At 42.2% G+C, this 22,822-nt stretch overlaps 1 protein-coding gene across 2 annotated transcripts in view; it reads left to right on the top strand.

Moving 5' to 3' along the window:
- Positions 1 to 22,822, top strand: part of ano1a (anoctamin 1, calcium activated chloride channel a) — a 118,943-nt gene that overhangs the window by 45,614 nt on the left and 50,507 nt on the right. For both annotated transcript variants that reach the window (XM_049595212.1, XM_049595211.1), the window contains exons 5-9: positions 1,085 to 1,236; positions 13,657 to 13,711; positions 14,288 to 14,339; positions 17,196 to 17,251; positions 17,600 to 17,641. In XM_049595212.1, coding sequence (XP_049451169.1) covers positions 1,085 to 1,236; positions 13,657 to 13,711; positions 14,288 to 14,339; positions 17,196 to 17,251; positions 17,600 to 17,641 — 357 coding nt within the window. The remainder of the gene's footprint in view (positions 1 to 1,084; positions 1,237 to 13,656; positions 13,712 to 14,287; positions 14,340 to 17,195; positions 17,252 to 17,599; positions 17,642 to 22,822) is intronic.

Below are 22,822 nucleotides of genomic sequence, written 5' to 3'. Positions count from 1 at the left end.
ACACACAGGTATATACACAGAAAACTAATCACAAGAACAAGACACAGCTGGAGTAAGTAGGCACTGGCGAAAGGAGGGAAACACAGGGATTGATTAACAGTGGAGACACGGGTGTGGTAGATAACAGAGTAGGGCAGAGTGAACAGGACTAATGGACCTTTTTCACAGCGGACATTTTGACTTGTGTCCATTCAGTGTCCCAGTAAGCTAGTAACATTTAGCTAACATGGACAATACCAGGGTCTCCCCTAAGTGGAACGCAGCTGTCATTAGTGTCATTGAACACACCTGTGTTGCTCCTACTCTGACGTGTCAAAATGTCTGCTGTGAAAAAGGTCCATACAAGACAGGTGTGCTAGGAAGACTCTGGAACAGAAGGACTGAGAAGACTGATACAAAGCAAGTGTGTAAGAAAACAGGCTGGAAACAGACAAAGTAAGGAAGTAAAACAAGACATGACACATGAGGAGACTGACTCTCAAAACAAAAGCAAGAAACAACCAACACCCAGGATCATGAGAGACGCTCATGTCGGTCGGTATCGCACGCACCGCATTGCATTGTATCGTATCGTTTTAACTCATCTCATTGTCAATCTATTGTCAGGCCTTTAGCTTAGGTGTCCCTCAGGGGGTCTAGTTTAGGTCCTCTTCTGTTCATTATATACATAACCAATATCTCTTCTCCGAATTTGGCCATAGCAAACCTACACTTTGCTTTTGATGCATTTCAAGTCACTCTTATCAAACATATCTTTGTTTTAAATGCAGACAAAACAGAATATGTTATTTTCAAGAACACAGAAGAGAATCCTACCTACAGTACTGCCCACATTCGAACCCTTCAGGGCTCTCAAAGTGAGTAAGCAGAGCCTTATAGATATAAGCTCTATCAGAAAAACGGACAACTTACCTCTGATCACATCTAAATACAGCAGTTGTTGGATTATAGGACTTTATAACCTGAGCGCTTGAAAAAGGAATTCTGATGTCATTGAGACCACCTGTTTAAATATAAGGGGCAGAGGAACAACATGTAGTCCTCTAATTTGCATTTAAATGCATTTCTTTTGCTTCCTCTGCAGGTTTATGAAGTGAAACAAGGCAGTAATGTGGTGGAAAAGATTCGACTGTTCATCCACAAAGTCACAGCTCCTCTACACCCAAATGTAGATGGCAACCGGCCACAAAACGTCAAATCCCTCTCTCACCCTTTCTCCAGAGAGAAGCAGCATCTGTGAGTAAAATCTCTTCTAACTCTCCGCTTGCTGTTGTGAAGACAGTTAGTCAAACTGACTGCAATGTTTCTCACATGTGTGGCTTTGTGCGTCTTTGCTTAGTCATGTGCAGCACAAGCAGTAGAATCTGCTTGCCAAAGACATTTTACACATCTGAGCTGTTCACCCTCTGAAATCTGTAGACAGAATGTTTACATGGAAACTAATGTTTTAACTCTAATTCTATTAAGGTGCTCATTTTATGATATGAGTTGTCAAGTGGCTGGTTATCTATAATGGACTGCAGTCATAATATTAACACAAGTATCTCAGGGTCTTGTTCACAAGTGAGGGTAGAATGGAGCGTGAGATGGATTGCAGTTTGGCGCAGCGTCTGTAGTGATGCAGGCACTGTGCCAGACTGTTGTTGTGAAGAGGGAGCTGAGCCAAAAGGCGAAGCTTTCAACTTACTGGTCCATCTATGTCCCAACCCTCACCTATGGTTATGAGCTATGGGTAATGATGGAAAGAATTAGGTCATGGATAATGAGTTTCCTCAATGAGGTGGCTGGGTTCAGCCTTAGAGATAGGGGAAGGAGTCCCAAGTAGAGCCACTGCTCCTTAGTGTCGAAAGGGGCCAGTTGAGGTGGTTAGGGCATCTGACCAGGATGCTTCCTGTGCACCTCCCGTTAGAGGTGCACAGGCATGTCCAACTGGTAGGAGGCCCCAGGGCAGACCCAGAACATGCAGGAGGGATTACGTATCTTGTCCAGCCTGAGAACGCCTCGAGGTCCCCCAGGAGGAGCTGGAAAGCGCTGATAGGGAGAGAAGGATGCCTGGAATACTTTCCATAAATGGATGGGTTAACACAACCTGGTTATCTGTCAATCCGTCCTTTTATTGAAAGTGTAGGGTTCAGAGCCAAAGCTTTCCCACAGTTTGGTACACTTTACATTTGCAAGTAGCAGTATTTGATATTTCAAATATATTTGCTAAACATGAAAATTGGCAAGAACAGATCAATTAAAAATGCTTTGATCAGCTCTGATTTCAGTCCTGCAAATCGGTTCCGGACATCTCTATTTACTGATGTGTTTCATGATGTATGCTGTGACGTCTGTAGGGGTGTGCGATATGGACAAAAAATAATATCTCGATATTTTGGGGGATTTTGAAGGTAACGGTAATTAGACGATATTCTTTTAAATATGTGTTTTTAACAGCCTGAGTTATAGCTCATTAATTGTTTCTCATAGATGATATTAATGGAAAAATGTTCTTAACATTTCTTGCTGCTTTTTTACCTGCTTTCTCTGTTTGACTCTGGTGACGGCCTTTTGTAGTGTCAATTCCGGGTCCATTTGCAACTGTTCAGATAGGCGTTTGTCGCGCAGACTCACCACAAGCCTGTCCCTCACCATCTCATCATGTAGAGCCCCATAACCGCAGTGCTCCGCCAGGCAGCGCCGTAATGAAACTGTCGGCCGTCTCGCCCGTTTCTTGAAGCCACTGATTAAACTCTGCTCTCTGAAAGATCACATTCCTGCGATTCTCTTCTGCTTCGGTCTCCAGCCTTCAGCCTTGAAGGTGAACTTTTCCGGCAGGGAGACTTGAAACTGTGCCATATTGCCGCTTCGTTCAGCTAACTGTGGCTAGGCTAGGTTGCTCCGTAGACGGTCTTCCGGTACTGTGAACTTTAGCCTGACAGGCTGGGACCTATCACTACAGTTGACCCACGTCTTCTGAAGCTGCTGGAGCATCCGTGGGCGGTGTTGCTATGTTGTCTCACTAATGTTTGTTTAGCAACAGGCTGACCTGCTGGGAAGGTGCCAGTGAGAGATCATGTGACCACCTAGGCATACTGCGGCGTGCTGCTGCACGCAAGTTACGTAACTCTTGTTCAGTGAATGTGTGGGGTTTCAACCTTTCAACGTGTGTTTTCAGTTTTTGTGAAGTCATTTGCATACTCGATAACGTAAATTTGCACATCGTTAAAACAACAATGACGATATTATCGTTAACGATATATATCGCCCACCCCTAGACATCTGTACACAGTACTAATGCTGCAGAGTTAAATAACATGGATCACATACAGTGGACCAACACAATCACACTCTGCAGTCAACATATTGATTATTGTACCATTACAGCTCAATACATGCCCAAGTCACAATTCTCTTTTCTTCTTTAAAGCTGCACTAATCAGTATTCTTATGTCAACAATGGGCCAAATGACAGTGAGTGATGTGGAAGGATTTAATGTGAGGATAAACCCTCAGAGAATTATCACTCCATCCTACAGCTCCCCTCAACTCTATGGAGTTTTTTAGCTGAATTTAGCTTGTTCTTTTGGTTTTACTGTGCTTTCATCGACCACGTTTCCAGCAGCAGGCAGTACAAAAACTCACTGAACACGATCTGCTCAGCAACAAACAGCGCAAAGACACCGTTTCAGCTAGCCTGTGAACGTAGTGGAACATTTTGCTGCTAAAGAGCCAGTTTTTCTCAGGAGTTGTTGGAGAGCAAAGCTGAGAGGAGGGTGAATATTGGAATTAAATTCATCAGTTGGCCAGAGGCATAGTTTGACATGAATGCTAATGTTGCTCTGTGTTTGATGGATGTGTAAATAGGCAACTGTTTACTAACACAGTAGGCCATAACTACTCTTTACAGCTTGTTCCACTGCCTAGTGATGGGCAGACAGATTGTTTTTACGGACTCGGTTTATTTGAGTTGATATATGTACCAAACCTTTTGAGTGTTTACAAAATATTGAGCATTTTTTTCTGTGACACTGTGTGACATTATCAGTTTTGAATAAATAAAGATAAAATATTCATTTTAATGCATTGATTCAGCATCCCATTTGTATGTAGGTAGGCTATGTAAGCTCAATACGATGTAACAGAAATCTGATTTGGTAGCATCGATTTGTCGTTCTTCCTGGGCAAGAAGCAGACATCTCACTTCAAGAGAATGCTTCATTCGGACTCTTTCAGTGAGTGTAGCTGCCTCGTCATCTGGACTTGAGTCTGATTCAGTTGCTTCTTGTTCACTCACTGTAGGAGGCAGCATGAGCAGTAGGCTTGGGTGGTATGGCAGTATTACATTATACCAGGGTAATAAGAAATCCTAAAGAAAACACAGATGCTCATTATTTCTATTAAACTAATACGGAGGGGCTGTATTGAGGATGCATTGTATGTAGTGCACATCAAGCACCACCAGAGGTCAGTCTCTACTGGTGGAACAAGCAGTGCAGCTGACAAACATGCGGACTATGAGCAGTGGGGATAATGTTACAGGACTGTAAACAGTCAGGCAGCAATGGCAAAGAGAGACCAAGGGAAAAAAACATGCATGTTTTCACATTTAACCATGTGAATTAAAGGTTTAATTCAACAAACCAGAGTTGGTGATTGTTGGAGGAGTGGACTAACTAATTAGATGACTAACAAGACTAACCCTGAGACTTCTGGTGAGTTTTATTTTGTTTCTGTTGAATTTGAAAGAAGTGTTAACTGGGCAATTAAGCCAATGTAAATCTTAGTTTGATGAGAGAGAGAGACACTTGAATTTAGAAGGTGCACTATTGTATCTCTCTGAAATAAGTAAGAATATTGCCTTTCTTGACAATTAAGGCCAAAACACACGAACAGCAAACACTGCATGTCAAAAAATACAACCCTATTATTTTAAGTAACCCCACACTGGCGGCTGCGAAACATGCATTGCCACTCCTAAACGTGCCACCCCGTGGCACTTCACGACACTGTTCTACTTCCAGCCTCACCACCCCCAGAATGAAATGCTCACTCTCTGCTTGTACATACCAGCTTCCATCGCAGCTCTTTTTCTCTGCTCCTGTGGCAGCTCAACTCCTCTCCTCACCACTGATGTATGTATAAAGAGAACGCTGTGTCTTGTGTGCAGACGTTGTGTTAGACGTTTTCGTCGCCAGTCATTTTGACCGACAGGGTCATAAAAATCCGGTCATAATCTATTTTTACCGGTCATTTTAATTTTCGTTTTTAAATGATAATAAAGATATTCAAAGACATTTAGTTATCAGTCATTCATTCGATTTTAATAAATCCAACAAGCAAGTTATAAAGTGTGCATTAATAAGGACATGAACGAAAAGATGAACAGACATCCACACACCCGTGCCATTAGGCTTCGCCCTGGATACACCGGACGGCACTAACACGTCACTAACGCGTCCGGTGTATCCAGGGCGCTATGTAGTTATGCCTGTAGGCTCGATGACACAAAATTAAAATTGTAATGAAGTGATTATGGTGTTGAAAAATGTGTTCGATTATGCACTGTTGTGTTATTTTAAATTATAAACACGGTATTTTCTCCTCACGTTCCTCACTCAGTGCGTGCTGTTGTTATTTTATTTTGAAAATTGGCCGGATTCTATCATCTTTTCTGTGTCCGACATCCTGTTTGGTACGATCCGCTCAATCCAGCTTGACAGAAGCGCTCGCAGCTCCCGTGAAAAATAGACCAGACGCCAAACTGAAGCGCTGCCTCTGCGGGCGCTCCGCTCTGCTCAGCAGCCTGTGTGGACAGTCAGATAGGTTAACATGGGCGCTGACTGAAAACTGTCTCCACTGCTAGGCGCCATGCTTCGGTTCCGCGTCCGGTGTGTCCAGGGTGTTATGTCAACATCGCTACATGAAGCAGATGAATGACTTTTTCTCTGCAGTGTGAAAAAGGCAGCCACTTAAACCACTGACTGTGCACTCCGCCGCCAAGTGGGCAGGGGTGGTAATTGCAGCCGGTCAAAATGACGGACGGCCTTCAGATTTTCCGGTCATTATTGTAAAAAAAACGGTCAATGACCGAGAATATCCGGTTAACGCGACCCCTGCTTGTGTGTGACAACGAATAGTTGGGGAGAGACTTGTTGTTGAGGTTGAGAACTAAACAACCCACAGTCCCGTCAGTATAGAGACAATGGCAAAAAAGATGTTGCCTGGCAAGTCATGGCTCTGGAGATCAGCTCTTCAGAAAAATCAAGTTTAAGTAGGGACTGTCCACACATGATTTTAAGCTAATGCAGAGGTGGAGGAGGTACAGATCTTTCAGTAAAAATAGTAATAACTTTGCATGGTCATCTGTTGATGAGCAGCAGCATGAAGCGTCCACTGTGTGCTAGGGGCAGCACTTGAAGCACATTGCATGATGCGGCAGTGCCAGTGTGTTTTCAACTTAAGGCAGCTTCAGGAACAAAGTGAACTTGACACTCAAGGGGTGTGGGAGATTCACACACAAATACAGTCATATAACAAATACCACAGTGAATTTTCAGGCAGGTATAAAGGTATCAAAAAAAATAGATAACATCCAAGCCGAGTGAGCAGTACCATACGACAGCCAGTGGGGTTGTCAGGCTGACTTGGTACATACCAGACACTGAAAAGAGTAATAGAAATTTTGGTTTGTTCCTTTCCCCATCAATACTGCTGCACCCATGTGGCTAAAAGTATGTTTAGCTTTAAAACTTGGATCAAAGAAAGAAGTCACCATGTGGCGAAACAGACACCTGAAGTCTCCACATGGATGGCTAAATTATTCAGTGTTATCAAGGCTGGTCGAGAATCAACGTCTCTCTGTGGATGTAAACATTCTCATAAATAAATGTTGCTTCAAGCAAATGTATGCTCACAGTCAGGGACTTTAATGAAAGAGACATGTCAGTGGTGTTAAAGATCAATAAGCAGAGACTATACAGCACACTGCAAAGGTGCTGTATAGCAACTGAACCAAATTCAGCATTTTCAATGAAAAAAATATCCCATAACTACCATAATAATCTCACAGTGCAGTTAGATGTCCTGAAGCAAGAGATCGTGATCATAAAAATATTCTATTAGATGCAAGATATTTTTCTGTGATTGAGTCTTTTACAAAGAGCAAATTAGATAACCAGCAACTCTTAAACTTTTTAATTTCCAAAATGTTCTTCCATGTATCATGTTGTTTCACCTCTGAGTAAAAGCCAAGCAGTTTTACCCACACAGACAGTGTGACGAGGTAACAACCACAGAGGTGTAAATTGGACCGAGAAATCCCTCAGCAGCATGGCAGGGAGGCTGAAGCGTGACGCTCTCCTGCTGCATTCTGCTGGAGCTCCTATCCTTCAGCTTTCTCTCCCGCGAGGAAACAAACACAGCGAGCCTGAATCACAAAAGTCATTTACATTTTCTCAACACTGTGTTGGAGGATATGGAAAATAGCAAAAGAAAGCATTTAGACTGACTTATGGGATTAACTACAGACAGAAGTCATGACTTCATCGACACTTCCGGCTCAGTCCCAGCAAGTAAAACCACCTTCAAAGGCGGTGATCAGAGAAGAAGAATGTCTTAGCATAAGCATCAGCTTGCTGGGATGTATGGAGGAGAGAGTGGGCAGTGGGCAGCTATATTTACAGCTCTGACTAACAGCTAGCAGGAGATCTCCCTCCACATCTTCTCTGTCACTTAATCTTCATCAGTTCTGCGAACACTCCAGGCCTGTTCCCTGAGATTAAACCTTGATATAGATTACAGTGGGAAGTGGCTTTCAAACCACATTAATTCAATCTGGCTTCATCAGACATAGTGTTCAAGAAAGGTCTTAAATATAATTATGTCCTTTCAGAGAATGTTCAAGTTTCTCCAGGACTAAATAAATGATTAAGTGAAACCCCCAAATTGCAGATTTAACTTCAGATCAATGCTGCCTGTCAGCAGAGGCACAAGCACCATTTGGACTGTTTCAGTGAAGGCCAACAAGCACCACCAGCAACACAAGTACTGACTGAGTGACAGGAGCTGCCCACTCAGTCAATTTGATGAAATGCTTTCAGAGCACGCATTTCTAAGTGCTTTTCTTCGAAGAGTTACGTTCACATGAGTCGGACTGGTGGTTTTAAAGAAGTACTTCACTGATGGAAAGATGGTCTTTTCATAAAACTGTGCTGTCTGTGCAGTAGACAGATGGAAGTACTTTAGAAATTGGTGCTACATGACCAGAGAAAAGAGAGAAAAAGGGCTGTCACGTTCACAACCTACAACTACCAGAATGCACTGTGCACTGCACCAATACAAGCCCCTGTTGGTGGATGACATAATGTCAGTTGCCAGCACGCTCTCGTCCTGAGTCGTCACATATTGACACTTTGTCTGTGGCCTTTCATCACATTCTCACTCCGACCTCGTCACATGTTGATGTTTGCTCATGGACTTTCCACGTCCACATACGATGTGTAAGGTACCTTGGGTATGGGACACCTAGTCAACTGCCAACTTCTGCCGCGTATCATGCTGACATGAAAGGATGCCTTTTTTCGTTGGTTTCTGACATTGCAAATCACTGCCCAAGCACTTGATTTTGACGACTTTGGAGTGAGACCGGGCTCAGCCTTTCATGTCTACATATCACATGCTAGGTGTCCTCCTGCGTCTGCTGTTGATATTCCAGGACACTGCTACCAATGCCGGGACGTCAGCACAAGCACATGGTTTGGCTCTACATTCATACAGGAAGTGAACAGCAGCTTCCAGGTCAAAGTCCGGGGTTTGTTGGACCCATCCACCACCCCTCCTGCCCTAAAGGGAATTTCTAGCTCCCCATTTTATGATATTACGTCGTTACTAGGGATGCACTGAAATGAAAATTTGTGGCCGAAGCCGAATAATATTAAACGCTGTCTGTGTCTGTGACCCCCGTTCAACCCACAACCAATGGGATTCGCCTTTTGTTTCTGCTGGTGGTTGAAATCTGTAGGCTGCTCGCACAGCGTGCTGAATGATTTAAGCCTATTTTGCTCACTCAAAACTATTTTTAGTCGCAAATGCGAGTGCGGTGATGGACGGATCGCCACACTGCCGAGATTTTACTCCGCCGGTCACGGCACGCTGTTTGATTGCGTTATCAAAACACGCCGCTATTATTCGGCCTTGCTTTTAACTTATTCCACTGAATACCGAATGTGTGTTTTTTTGCAATATTCCGCCAAATATATTCGGTTACCGAATATTCGGTGCATCCCTAGTCGTTACTGGCAGCGTTTCAATCTGACACCATCCTGAGGCATATCATACCAATGCAACAGGTGCCGTCCAGCAACGTTATGAACGGATGCCACCCATCCGCATACCATACTGCTGCGACAGGTGCCGTCCAGCCAACCTGCGGCATATCATAACACCGCAGAAGGTTTTGTCCAGCTGTGTTACATAGTTACACCGCCCGGCAACGTATCATACCACTGAAAAGTGGTTTTTGGCATTGGGTGTCTCATAGCAGAATCACTGACAAAACGGTGGTATTTGACAACTTCAGAGAGAGGGCGGGCTGGAGTTGCTCCTCTTAAAAACAATATGGCAGATAGCTGGTAACAAATGATCTCATGTTACGGTTGAACAGTAAGTTAAATATGTTTCTGAAGGCGAACACGCACAGCTTCACCACCAGGTGAGATAAAGCCCAGGACCCCGACACCCGACAGCTTGGGTGTCAGGTGAGGGGGAGCCTGGTGTGCCTCCAGCAGCTGAAACAGTTACCCAGTACAGTACACTCTGTCCAGTGTTCTAAAGTGGTTTGTTAAAGGTTGTTGTGCATTTGAAATGATAAGCATCCTCACTATGAAGGATGTTTAAAATTCACCTGCTCTGTGCTGCAGGAAAGGGAGCCACTCGGAGTTAGCTGCAGGGGGGCCTTGTGTTTGTGTTTCATGCTGTCTTTCCATCCGTGGTGGCAAGCAAACAAAAATGAAGAAGTGCAGTCTGTAGTTCGAACAACAGCCTCAGAGCCAGCGAAAATGTTTGCTGGCAAATGAGCAGGGAAATTTGGGCACTGACAAGCTGGAGGGAGTTTTAATACAGTTCATTTACACATACTACCCACATTATTATGAAGCAAAGCTGATTGGAAATATCTCGCAGGGACATAAATAAGTAACTTCATGTCAGATTAATGTAACAACAGGAACTGAGGTTATAGATTGTTGGGTCATTAAGTTTGTCAGGGAAATACACCTGGAGCAGCTGTGTTTTGGTACTGAAGTGCTTACAAGAGTTTATTCTGTCATTTTAATATTTTATATTATCACATGAATTGTTAGCAGTACTGTTTAACACCATGTTCTGTTTATTCATGCACACATTTTTTCTCCTTATGACACCTGCAAGGCTCTGCAGTGGCAAAAGAGTTTAAGGGGGAACTGGAAAACTGGAAAGGTCCAGTGTGAAGGATTTAGGGGGATTATTGACAAAATGGAATGTAATGTTTTTAGTGTATAATCACCTGAAAATAAAATTGTGTTTTCCTTACCTTAGAATGAGCCGTTTATATCATGCACACTGCCATGTTGTTGTTCCAGCCGGGAACAACGAATTCTCACTCCGGCTTCGTCGCATATTGACGTTTGGTCATGGGCTTACCATGTCAAGATATAACGTGCAAGGTGCCCTGGATGCGTTGGTTGTTGACGTTCTGGGACGCCATGTCAAGTTCAGCCTGTTCCATGCATTTTCTGCTTTCAAAATACACTGCAGCTTTTTACAGGAAATGTACGGTTTGCATACAGTCTCTTTCAAAATTAATGCACTACGTCGGCACAATACAGTGTATGGACATTGGACATCAGCATATCTGGCAGTAGATTCACACTGAATATTTTAGCAAAATGTTTAAGGTCAACATTTTATGAAGTTTGACTCCTACAATATCTGCCCAGGGCAACTAGTTAAGTCATTTATGGCACAAAAGCACAAATTACAAAAGTGCCTCGAAGGGTTTTACAATCTATTCTATCCTTTGTTCTTAATATTAAATTTATGGGCACATCTCTGTCTAGAAGAGTCAGCACAGTTGATTGTACAATAGTATTGTACTAAATTAAGTGATATACAGAACCCTTATCCACCTCCCTGAGGGGAGGTACATTTCTGTTTTTGTCAGTGGACTCAGTTTAAAGAGAGCGCAGATAACTTTCAGTTTAGTTTCCCTCCAGAGAGAGCTGTCTCTTTGAGAAGTACTGAGTGTACGACTGGATAACTGAGACCTGGATTATAATGCACGAGTTGTGTGAGTGGTGTAAACACATGTTTTCATAGTGATTGATTTGATTGCAGATTTCTTTACAATTTGGGTGTTTAAATAGCTTGTGAAAAGCATCTGAACACAGCACAAGAAAACTAATGTCGATTCATTTGTCAGAGGCCTTTATGTTAAGATACTGACTCCGAAATTCGTTGAAGTTTTTGAAGCAGGTTCAATTTTTTGGCAGCATCCACAACAAGAGAGAGAAACGGATTTGATAACAGTCAAGACATCCTTTCTTAACTCAGATAGCCTACTGTTAACAGGTCAGATACTAGTATTCAGTTGGATGATGATAACGAGGAACAGGATGTGGACAGAGAGACAGTTACAGTGTGGAGACAGCTCAGCCCTTCAGCTGCTCTGCCAGATGCAAGACACCAGCAGAGAGTGGTGACAGGCAGGAAGACACCTCCAGTGGAGAGAAGCACAGGGACAAATGTGCCTTGGCATTTTGTTCCTTATTGTGAATATTCACATTTGGAACAATAAAACACGTCTGAGTCAGTATGCAAAGGCCTAAACATGGGCAGAATAATAAATATACAAGTCATCATTTGTATTCCTTTAATTCACCTTGGCCTATATGAACATCACGCTACAGTAAGTCCTGAATGGCAGTAAATATTCCCACTGAGGCAGAATGCTGTTAACTACTCCTGACCATGATTAGCAGGAGACAGGGCGGCTGGTTAAGCCAACCAGAATTTATAGAGCTTTCTTGTGCCTCCTCCCTTCATTATCTTTTTGTTGTGATATTGCACCCTGCATTGTACTGAAACATAATAACATACCCTCCGTTTTACTCTACTTGTGCATGAACATACATCACATGACTTTATTGTTATTGTACTCTTGGTCCTATTTATGGAGGTTGTTTTGGGAACATGAAATGTTCAGACTGTTATCCTGTTAAAAAAATCAGGTTGGGGCTTTAGGCGGTAAAATCTCTGTTCATTTTGTGCTAGTTGGACAGTAAAAGCCACTTTAGCGTCATATGAACAATATTAGTCTGAATATTTACCTCTAGAGAAGTGAATGTTATTTGTCTCACCTCTCCTCTTTTTTTCTCTCCACTTGTACGAGCCACAATGTGTGAATATATGTTAATTTAAATATGCAAAATTCATTTCCAGACATTGTATAAAACGTAGTAATGTAAGTGACTGCTCCCTTTGTGATTTACATCAGATGCAGTTTAGTTGACACATAGATTTCCTCTGTAATTTTAACTTTTCAGTAAATGTTTTAAACGAAATCACATCCCTTGTCCTCGCATCAGACTTAAAGGGTAACTTTGGTATTTTTTTAACCTGGGTCATATTTTCACACATTGTTATGTCTAAGTGACCACTGGGAACAACAGTTCCTAAACTGGTCCAGTATTGACTGAGACTGCTGCAGGCCGCAGCTGCCAAACAGGCTACAGTGTCACCACTTGGGGCAATTGAGCACTGTCAATTTACGTCCAATAAAACGTCTTGGTTTTGCCACTGACAGGCTCAGATTTTTGTTTTAAGTGTCTGACAACATCATGGAAAAGATCTCTACAGAGATAGACCTTTTTGTAAGAGAGTAAGATCCTGTTTGTTTAACCAGAAACAGCCCCAAATTCACTATTGCCAAACCCACCAGACTCCATTTAAAATTAACAGTAATTTTAGCGTGTATAGAGCCAGGGTGTTTTCACATCTAACTGGGTGAATTAAGGGTTTATTTCAACCGAACCAGAGCTGGTGATTTTTGAAACTGTGGAAAAGACACACAACATGGCCTTTGTGTTCTGTTTTGCGTCTGTGGACTCTGAATGAATGAAGCTTGTTTTATGATGATAAAATTACAGTTTTTTAAAATGGAGTCTGGTTGGTTTGACGTTTCTGATTAAAGAAAAGGGATTTTACTGTTAAACAAAAAGGTTTATCTCTGACAATGTTGTCAGACAATTAGTATAATATTTTGAGCCTGTTAAGTGGCCAAAACAAGCACTTTTAGTAGATGTAAATTGATCGAGCACAATTGCCCCAGTGTGACTACATTGCAGACTGTATCGCTGCTGCTGTCTGCAGCAGTCTTACTCAGTGCTTGACCAATCAAATCTTGTTGTTCCCATTATTCACTTATACACAAAAACATGGGAAAAAAGGGTCCAGGTTGAAAAGTAGTGAAGTTTCCCTTTAAGTTACTGTGCCTACAACTCATTAGTGGCTTTTTTGATATTCAGAGGTAACGCCACTACAACACTGTCTACTGTGATGTAAATATGCTACAATCAGTCTGCATGCTTTCTCTGGATCTGTGACTAAAACTACATCTGTTTTGTTCTTTGTTGCCAGATTTGATCTGTCCGACAGGGACAAGTTCTTTGACAGCAGGACCAGGAGCTCAATAGTAAGTATTGGTTTTAGCAGAGAGGGTGGTTCCCTCAGGAGGCCACAGCCAGGTTTAACCCGGCACAGTGACAGCATGTGTATGAAATGTTACATTTATGGTTGTCCCCTCCCTTAGTATAGACAGATGCGTATTTCTCCATAGATCTAACAACAAAGACGTGACACCCTGCACTCCCTGATGTGCACTTTCCTTTAATAAGACCCCCTCACTCCTGTGTCCTGTGTCATGAAAAACAAATACATTCTGTGAACATGCATCATACATGTGCTGCTGCATTGACATTAACACCTACACAGCACCTCGCAGTGCTCCACTAATGACTGGATAATGTGATTCTCATCACTGGATGGAGCTCCTCAATCGTTGGCTCCAAGCTGAGCCTCAGCTCTCATCAATAAGAATCTGTGTTTTACACTGACCTCATCAGGGCCTCCCTGAGGACCGACTCACAAAACTCAGCAGTTTGCCTGCTTCATTGTCCCTCCAACAGTTTCACCTATGCTCTTATTGAATATTCAGCTCATCCTCCACATCTCCATGATGTTAAGACTGAATGTTTTCTTCTGTCACCAGGTCTATGAGGTAGTGAAGAGGACAAAATGCACCAAAACCAAATACTCCATGGGTAAGCCCTCTGCCTGCATCTGTAATACAAGAGATAAATCAATATGCAATTAATGTGGGACCTGTTTTCATCAGCGTATAGTGTAATTACCACACAGAAGAGTGCAGCGTGTGCCATTCTTTCACCTTATTTCCAAACCTAGTGCTTAGATTTGCTTGAAATGGATTGAATCTTGATGTTGGTGACCATCTGAGCTAAAATTTATGTTCCTCCTGACTCTTAACTCAAGCAGACATCATTTGCCGTGCAGATACGTGATCCCTAGAGAAAGAAGTCTCTCAAGTACAGTGACTCTGTGACTTTTCTTCTAGTGCTTCCATCATGTCAAACATGGATTAATTAGTGAACAGGCCTCGCGGGCACAGGCTCAGGGGGCCAAATTGTCAGGGCCCCACCAGAGAAAGACTAAAAAAAAAAAAAAAGAAAAACAGAAAAAAGACCACAGAGGTGCAAAGGAACTGCAAAGAGACACAAAAATAAACTAAAAAAAGGACAAAATAACCACAAAAAGACAAAAAACAACCTCAAAGATGCACAAAACCACAAAAACATGCATAACAACTACAAAGACACACAAAAGACTGCGTGACAAGTGGTGGGGCCCTTTGCGTACTTGTGCCCAGAGACCCATTACCGTATAACCTGCATTATGTATGCAGCTTATTTCTCATCCACACAGTACAGCGCTGACTGAAAGTGACAGCTAATTGGAGAGATTATTGAGCCGTGGCTGATTACGGCGGTCTCTTGAGGGTTATGCAGTCGAAGTCATTTGACGAAAATATAACAAATACGTTCAGGTTCGTTTTTGAGGCATGAAATGCAAAATAAATCCAGGAAAAATTAAATTATTTCCAAAGCAAAGAAAGCCCAAAAGCTGATGGAGAAAAATCAAGTCAAGTCGCACACTTTAGGGTTTGATCTAACAGAATACACATGTGTGTCTTCATCAAGTGGATAAATATTTGCTCCTCTGGTTCTTCAGGAGCCTGTAAAAGCAATCACACACATTCACTCAAAATGTACTGCCTGCATGATCATTGTTCCTAATGATGCCTGACTTGTGCTCTGATTTGCATTGTGCCTCATGTTAATCTGTTTTTTTAAAAGATCTCCCCCTGGTGTGTAACAATCTATAATTTACCTTCTGGGGATCAGTTAAGGTTTAACATATCTTTTAAATGGGATGTGATTAGTCTGTCCTATGTCAGGCTCCATCTCATCATCTTACAACCACTGGGACACTGTCATTAAGACAACATTTCATAATTAGATGTACCTTTTTAAACCTGTATTATACACCAGTGGAACAAAAGTACGGGGTTAGGTTCAGAAAAAAACATCATGGTTTTACTATTATTATTATTATTATTATTATTATTATTATTATTATTAAAATAGCTTTTGACTGTTGGTTTCACACGGGACATGAACAGTAGGCTCCCAGGTGGAAGTCCAGAGTGTGTTTGACCAGCCACCTCACCTCCCGCCTGCACTATGTCGACTTACTCGCTCTTACTACAACAGTAGCTGCTAGGAGCGTCAGAAAATGTGACCTCCTGGTGCGTCTCATACCACCACCAAAGGGTGCCTCTGTGCGTCCGTGTCTGACGCCGAAGGCAGCTGGCCAAGCGTTATTATTTGAAGAAATGGGAGTGAGACCGGGTCGCTAATGTCCATGACCAGAGGCATTATGTTTTCAGGTTGTCCGTCCGTTCCATTATTATGAATGCAATATCTCAAGAGCGCCTTGAAGGAATTTTTTTCAGATTTTGCACGAACGCTCAGTTTGATGCAACTATGAACTGATTTGTTTTTGGTGGTCATAGGTCAACGTCACTGTGACTTTTTCTGTTTCATTCTCGTGCATGCGATATCTCTCAGGACACCCGAAGGGAATTTCTTTAAATCTAACACAAACGTCCACTGGGACTGGAGAACAAACTGAATAGAAATGTGTGCTTGAAGGTCGACAGTAAAGGTCAGTGTGACCTCATAAAATATGTTTTTGGCCATAACTCAAGAATTCATACCCTAATTATGACAAAACTTTGCACAAAGGTCTAACAGGATAAAATAATGAAGTGATGACATTTTATATCCAAAAGGTCAAAGGTCAACTTCACTGTGATGTCATAATGTTCTGTATAAATCACTTTTTGTGGCCATTACTCAGCGTCATATCTCAAGAACAGAAGGGGAGACATGAATGGGTGACACTAATCTTGGGTGCCAGCCTTGAAACTGTGGTGATTGTAAAGCTCTTCTGTGCTGCCCGGGGAAAATGTGTGTGAAGCACCCATGTTTTCACAGACATGGATTTAAACTCTAAGTGCAACTTAACCGGTGCACGGAGGCCTACAAACGTGGGACGGTAATTCTAGCTGTAGGGCAGTTTACCATCATTCCTATCAACCACTTTATACTCACAAAGTTAATGGCGGAGATCTGAGAACATGGCAACATTGATAAAAAAGAACTCACAGATTTTAAATATTCCACAGTTTATTTGGATGAGAAAACAAGCACAGTGCAATATCCCCCAAACTGTCTCTTGTAAATGTCAGTCACAGTTTACAGACAGTCATCTGCTGTACAATAGGAATGATGGCCAGAGCTCCAAATATACTATCTTGTTGTAATAAGGTGAAATTACCCTTTAAGATAAACTACATCTACATGTAATTCTTCACTGTGAAATTTTGAACCTCAGAGAGGAAATGTAACATCTGTCATGTCTGGGTTTAACTCACTGGCTCCAGAGCTCTTCTACTGAGTTTCGCAGTGTGTGTGTGTGTGTGTGTGTGTGTGTGTGTGTGTGTGGGATTATAATCCTGCCTATATGCCTTCTTACAGGGATCACCAGTCTGTTAGCCAGTGGTGTCTATACGGCTGCTTATCCCCTGCATGATGTGAGTATTACCATCACACTTTATCATCACCTCTCCTCTACTGGCCCGAGAGCAGCTGATAAATCGCAGTTTTTTTACTGTGAAAATTTTCCCATTCAGTGAGTTTCTAATGTGAAACTCAACAAAGCGTCCGCTGCTTGCACTCTTTAATTTACGATAAAGAATCTCAGTTGTGACCTGATTTACTCTCAGGATTCTGACAAATGGGAAATCATAATTTCATGTTTAATTAAAGGCATTATTCACCACATGCATGATGAACAAAGTGTAAAATTAAATCAAAATGTGTGGTGGTTTATGTGTGTAATTATATATATATATATATGTGTGTGTGTGTGTGTGTTACAGGGAGACATCGAGGGTGTGAACACAGAATCTAACGACAGGAAAGTAAGTTGAGCATCTCCACCAGTCGATAAATTGAATCAGTCGTCAGCACACTGACACTTTCAATCAGTTTACAAATACTTTGTCATCAGTTAGCCTAAACATTTAGTTTTAGTAAACCAGCTCAGATTAACTTCATGCAGACTTGGCAGTCTCGGCAAGAAACCAGGGCTAATTACTTTTGTTCGGCTCAACACTTTGACCAGGCGTTGTTGTTCTCGTCTTCCCACTGTGGAGCTAAGGCATCTGTGTGGCAAAACTGGACGTGCACCACCAGCGCGCGGGGGGGCAGTCATCCAATCAGAAAGATAGAAAGATAGACTGAGAGTTTGAATTTGAGTTAAGATAATTAGTTGGTTAAAAAGAAAAACAATCAAGGCATTGAGGATGGTTGTAGTCCAGATTGTCCGGCTGGCCAGTGCCAGCTTTTTCGTCACATTTTTACTCGTCAGTTCATAATGAACAGAGATTTTGTTTTCGTTTTTGTTGTCAGTACTTATTAAATTTACGTTCTCGTTACAAATTAGTCACGGAATAAATGGTCGTCACCGAAAAGTTTTCATTTAAGTTTTAGTTGACAAAATTAACACTGGCTGTGTTGAGTTTTATTTAAACAGAAATGAGGGTGTGTTGAACCCGCTGTGTGTGTGTGTGTGTGTGTGTGTGTGTGTGTGTGCGTGCGTGTGTGCACACCGCCTTTTAATACAGCAGAGTTTAATGAACTTCAAGTTAAAGGGACTATTACTAGCAAGGACCACACCACAACAATATGTCCTTTGATTGTTTAATTGTAATTCAGAAAGTGTTTGTTTCTGAGGAGTGATGATTGGATGTAAGTGGGGGTGAAGTTGGAAGAGGGATGTCTTCTGATAGTGTGGTCTGGGACGATGTACTGAAGATCAGGCTGAGGGAGACTCAGTGTGGAGGTTTTGTCTTGTATCAGTAGCCCCTTTTACACTGCCAGATTTTCGGCGAATGTTGGGCCGTTTTGCCGGCAAGCTGCGAGCGTTTAGACACACAGAGCTGGATTGGCAAGTTGATCCAAGGTGCCCAATTTTCCTCCTCGTCTTGGCGTAACCCTTTTAGTTTAAACAGACAGATGCGACCTTCCGCCACGGGAGGGGCTGTTGATGACTTGTGGGAGGAGCTGTTGATGACGCTGCACGTGCGACCCACTGGTGGTGGATAAACAGGAAACAGCTGATAGCAGGAACGAGCAGCTAGTAGCAAGAGGGAAACGCAAACCTGTGACAGACACTGTAAAGATGAGCAACTGTGGAGACAAGGAATTGTGCGCCCTACTTGCCCTCGCAAACGAAGAGGCCATTAACCGTCAGATGACGGGGACGATGAAGAACGGGCCGACTTACGAGAGAATTGCCGAAGGACTGACCAGCTGCGGCTTCTCTCCCATGTCACTGTTTACATCACACGCTGAGCTACACCTTTTGTTACTTGCTCACGCCCCCCATTGCCCCGAAAAAGGTGAATTCTGTATAAACAAAAGTAGGCAGGCGGCATTTTGCTGCACTCCCCGATTTTGTTTTTGTACTGTAGAAACATTACGGGGCAACATGGTGATCTCCGTAGACGAGGATCCACTCCCTATGTAGATATAATCGCTCATTCGACGGTAACAAAAACATGATGATTCTTATTTTCAGGTGATTATACACTAAAGACAACACACTTTTACACAATTATATCATATTCCATTTCTGCCAGTATGTCCCCTTAAATTATACACACTTATCCTTTAAAGGGAAATCATTTTACCAACTAGAAATTTTCTTTTTACAAAGTGTCATTTATGTGCGCATTATATATTGGAACAACTGCAGGAGAAGTACAGAAGGTTACAGGTTTAATTTCACCCCAACGATGTTTTCACTGCTTTTATGAGGAACAGATCAAATGACAGAAGCAAATTGCTTTCAAGTTAATTAAACATTAATTTGTTTGAAGTGTCGCCAGTTAATTCAAATGAAGTTTGGACGCTTGTCTATTCTTCATGCTGAATGCATCACAACAACAGAATATCTGTAATTGACTAAAACATGCCACTCAATTAGTCATACCTTTGGGGTTTATTTCCAGAAGAATGAGTAATAAAGCACGACAGACTCTCGTGCTAACCTGGCAGCGTTTGTGCATGGCCGAGCCTTTGCCTCCTACTGTACAAGAATAAAATCAACCAGGCAGTTGGAAAGAAAATCAGAGCTCGTGCTGAGTCTGAAGTCATCTCCTCCCCTGCTAACACTCTGCATAATTACACTGTAGGCTGTGTGTCACTAAGGCAACAGCCTAATAATTCCCCCTCTGTTGTTCTCAAACATCAGATAAGCTTCAGCTCGGTGCTTTCAAGCACTTTAGCTGCAACATACCTTTATATTTACCACAATCCCACTTATACATGTGCGTATAAGAAATGGGTTTTCCTCGACTGTAGGAATGAGAATGTTGAGTCTCAGTCTCAGAGCTCAATCCGCTGCGATCTGCCTCCTGAACGCTCCTCTGGGCCTGCCTCCCGTGATTAAAAGCCTTGGTTTGTTGCCTTGCTGCTCTGCCTGTAAATGTGTGTGATTGTGTTTGGAAAAGCGTTTCATGGTGATTTATGTGCTCTTTGGCTCCTAGTAGTAGGAACAGAGCACATACACAGTCAGCTGTTTCATTATCATTGTAGAGACTGTATCATACAGCAGTGTTGTGCACATAAACCACACTGGGGAACACACCAACACCCCCACACCTATCAGTGTTGTTTTATTTGTCATGAGCATTTATCAAGGTCTTAAATGCACCGCATAACATAAATTATACATGACAAGAATTAACAGCACATTGAATTATAATTTGCTAAAATACTGATATTAATAAAAACTTCAACAGGCACTGAAAACTAAATGATACTTAAACAGTAAATGGGGAAATATGCAGCTTTAGATTCATAATTCACCGCAGAATTTCCTACAGGTGGTGATGAGATGTGCATCAGTACCATATTTCACCTGCCCATGTTCTCACTCTCAGCTCATCAAATACAGCGGCTTGGTCAGTGGCCCTGTGCTTCAAACTACGACTCTCTAGTGTCTTTTCAAAGTCCATGTTCAAAGAAAACACGTTTGTCACCACACCACTTTAGGTTAAGGCAACAAAACGACCGTGGTTTTTTATATAACCTAACAGGCTGTTCGCATACAGTGTTCATATGTTTTCCTATGAAAAGTAATGCACCAAAATACACATATACATGTACATATCCCATGTAATCATGGGCCAGTAATTTGTGCATGACCCGCATATTTTGGAAGGCTGCGATCACGTGGCTAATGTGCTGACAGCAGTAAAGAAGGAAATGGTCCCAGTTGTAAGGAGGCAGGTGGGGTGGGATTTTCTTTCCCCTGGAGACATTGACATTCGTGGGGCACCAATTTATAGGATATCATATGAACTGTTACAGGTGCATTTTGGGAGGATGGCACACAAACTGTTCTACATTTAATAAGTTAAACGTGCAATATGTAATTTTCTGCTGCTAGGGGTCTAAAACCAAAACAATAACAGAAGACGGAGTTGGATGACGTCACGAAGTAGCGTGGGATCATGGGAGTTGTAGTCATATAACAGATACAGATCTGACGTTCCTCACTCCATGAATTTACCGGCATCAGCTCAGCATTATAGAAACCTATCGTTAGATGTTGTGGTTAGCCAGCCTCCGCTCCACACCGCTCCGCAGCAGAAGCCGCCGGCCGGAGCGCTGGTGCCCCAGCGGGCAGCAGTGCTTGCAGTACACTGGTGGAAATGATTAATATTTCGATAACATCAGCCAGATGTTTGCTTACCTGTCTAGTAGAACACACGCAAGATCGGCGTCGAATTGTAGTCCTAGATTTTCACGAAGCTCTCTCCATCTCGGAAAGGCCACACCAATATTTATCCTTGATTTAGCTCTCTTCTTTTCCCAAATTCTTCTGGGATCGCTTGGTTGACCTGTACGTTTCCGTTTCACCGGCTTGTTTACCAGGACAGCTTCGGTGTCAGAAGGTGCAGCAACAGTCAATGCATAATCATGATCCATGACGAGTTAGCTTAGCCTAGCAACAGTAACATTCATTCTCTGACGTCTCATCCGGTCTGCTTTTTCTTCTTCTCCTTCATTTAACGGCTATGGTAACTGGAGTTACGCCGCCATTGCGACCTAATGACACGGTCCGTAACTTTTATTAATATTTCATATTTATCTGGGTTTTAAAAATTGTTGGAAACATTTCTGATAATCAAAGTACACAACTAAACAAAATATATAATATTGGTTTCGTTGTTTTTAGACATTTTTATGTGGAAAAACTACATATTATACCTTTAATGATTGTGTCGTGACAAACAGCGGTGTCCTGTGTCAAAGTTCTGCGTTTGTTTGACCCTTCCACCACCCGTCCTTCCCGCCCTATTCAGACTTTCTCACTCTTTTTATTACATCATTGCCGCAGGGTTTGCTTAAATCCCAGTGTGTCTCATGCAGATGCTAAAGGGTGAAGGGAATCTGAAGCTGATGGCCACTGACCAATCTGCCATATTTGATGGCCCCAGAATGAAAAAGGACTAGTCTATGATACAACTCATATTTTGCTGTATTTATATTATTACATAATAATTCTAATGATGCACATTTTCAATGAGCAAATCCTCCAACCCTCAATGACTGAAGGTTTCTTTTTACTAATTTCTTGCACGTTCTTTAGGTCATTTCTTCTTTCGATGCTCAACGCCCTCGTACCATGTTTTTGAGAGAAATCGAGCCAACTTGCTCAGCTTTCAAAGGGTTAAATTTGTGACAGAAATCCCTGCTGAAATGGAATACAGTCTGTCTTTAAGATAAATGGTGAAATGTTGTTCAGCCTGCAGCTTTTATTTATTTATTTATTTGTTTTTTGTTTTTTCTTTTTTTCTTTTTTGACTGCATTGATTTATTGCCACCCAGCGTCTCCTTTGGATGCGTGACCAGAAAACTGTTGTGGCCTCACTGTACAGCACAAGCTTGGCACTGCTGTCTGAGAAAAACCATATGTTGCTCTGAATATGCTGCATCAGTGGATTTATAATACATTATGCAGATTTATTTGCATATACATCTTTAGTGCATCAGAGAACTGGCTGTGATGCATGGTGGTGCGTAATACC

The sequence above is a fragment of the Epinephelus fuscoguttatus genome, linkage group LG2 (assembly GCF_011397635.1).
Source record: "Epinephelus fuscoguttatus linkage group LG2, E.fuscoguttatus.final_Chr_v1".
NCBI classification, from domain to species: Eukaryota; Metazoa; Chordata; class Actinopteri; order Perciformes; family Serranidae; genus Epinephelus; species Epinephelus fuscoguttatus.
The sequence above is the reverse complement of the archived record's forward strand: the minus strand, read 5'-3'. Positions and strand labels throughout refer to the sequence as shown.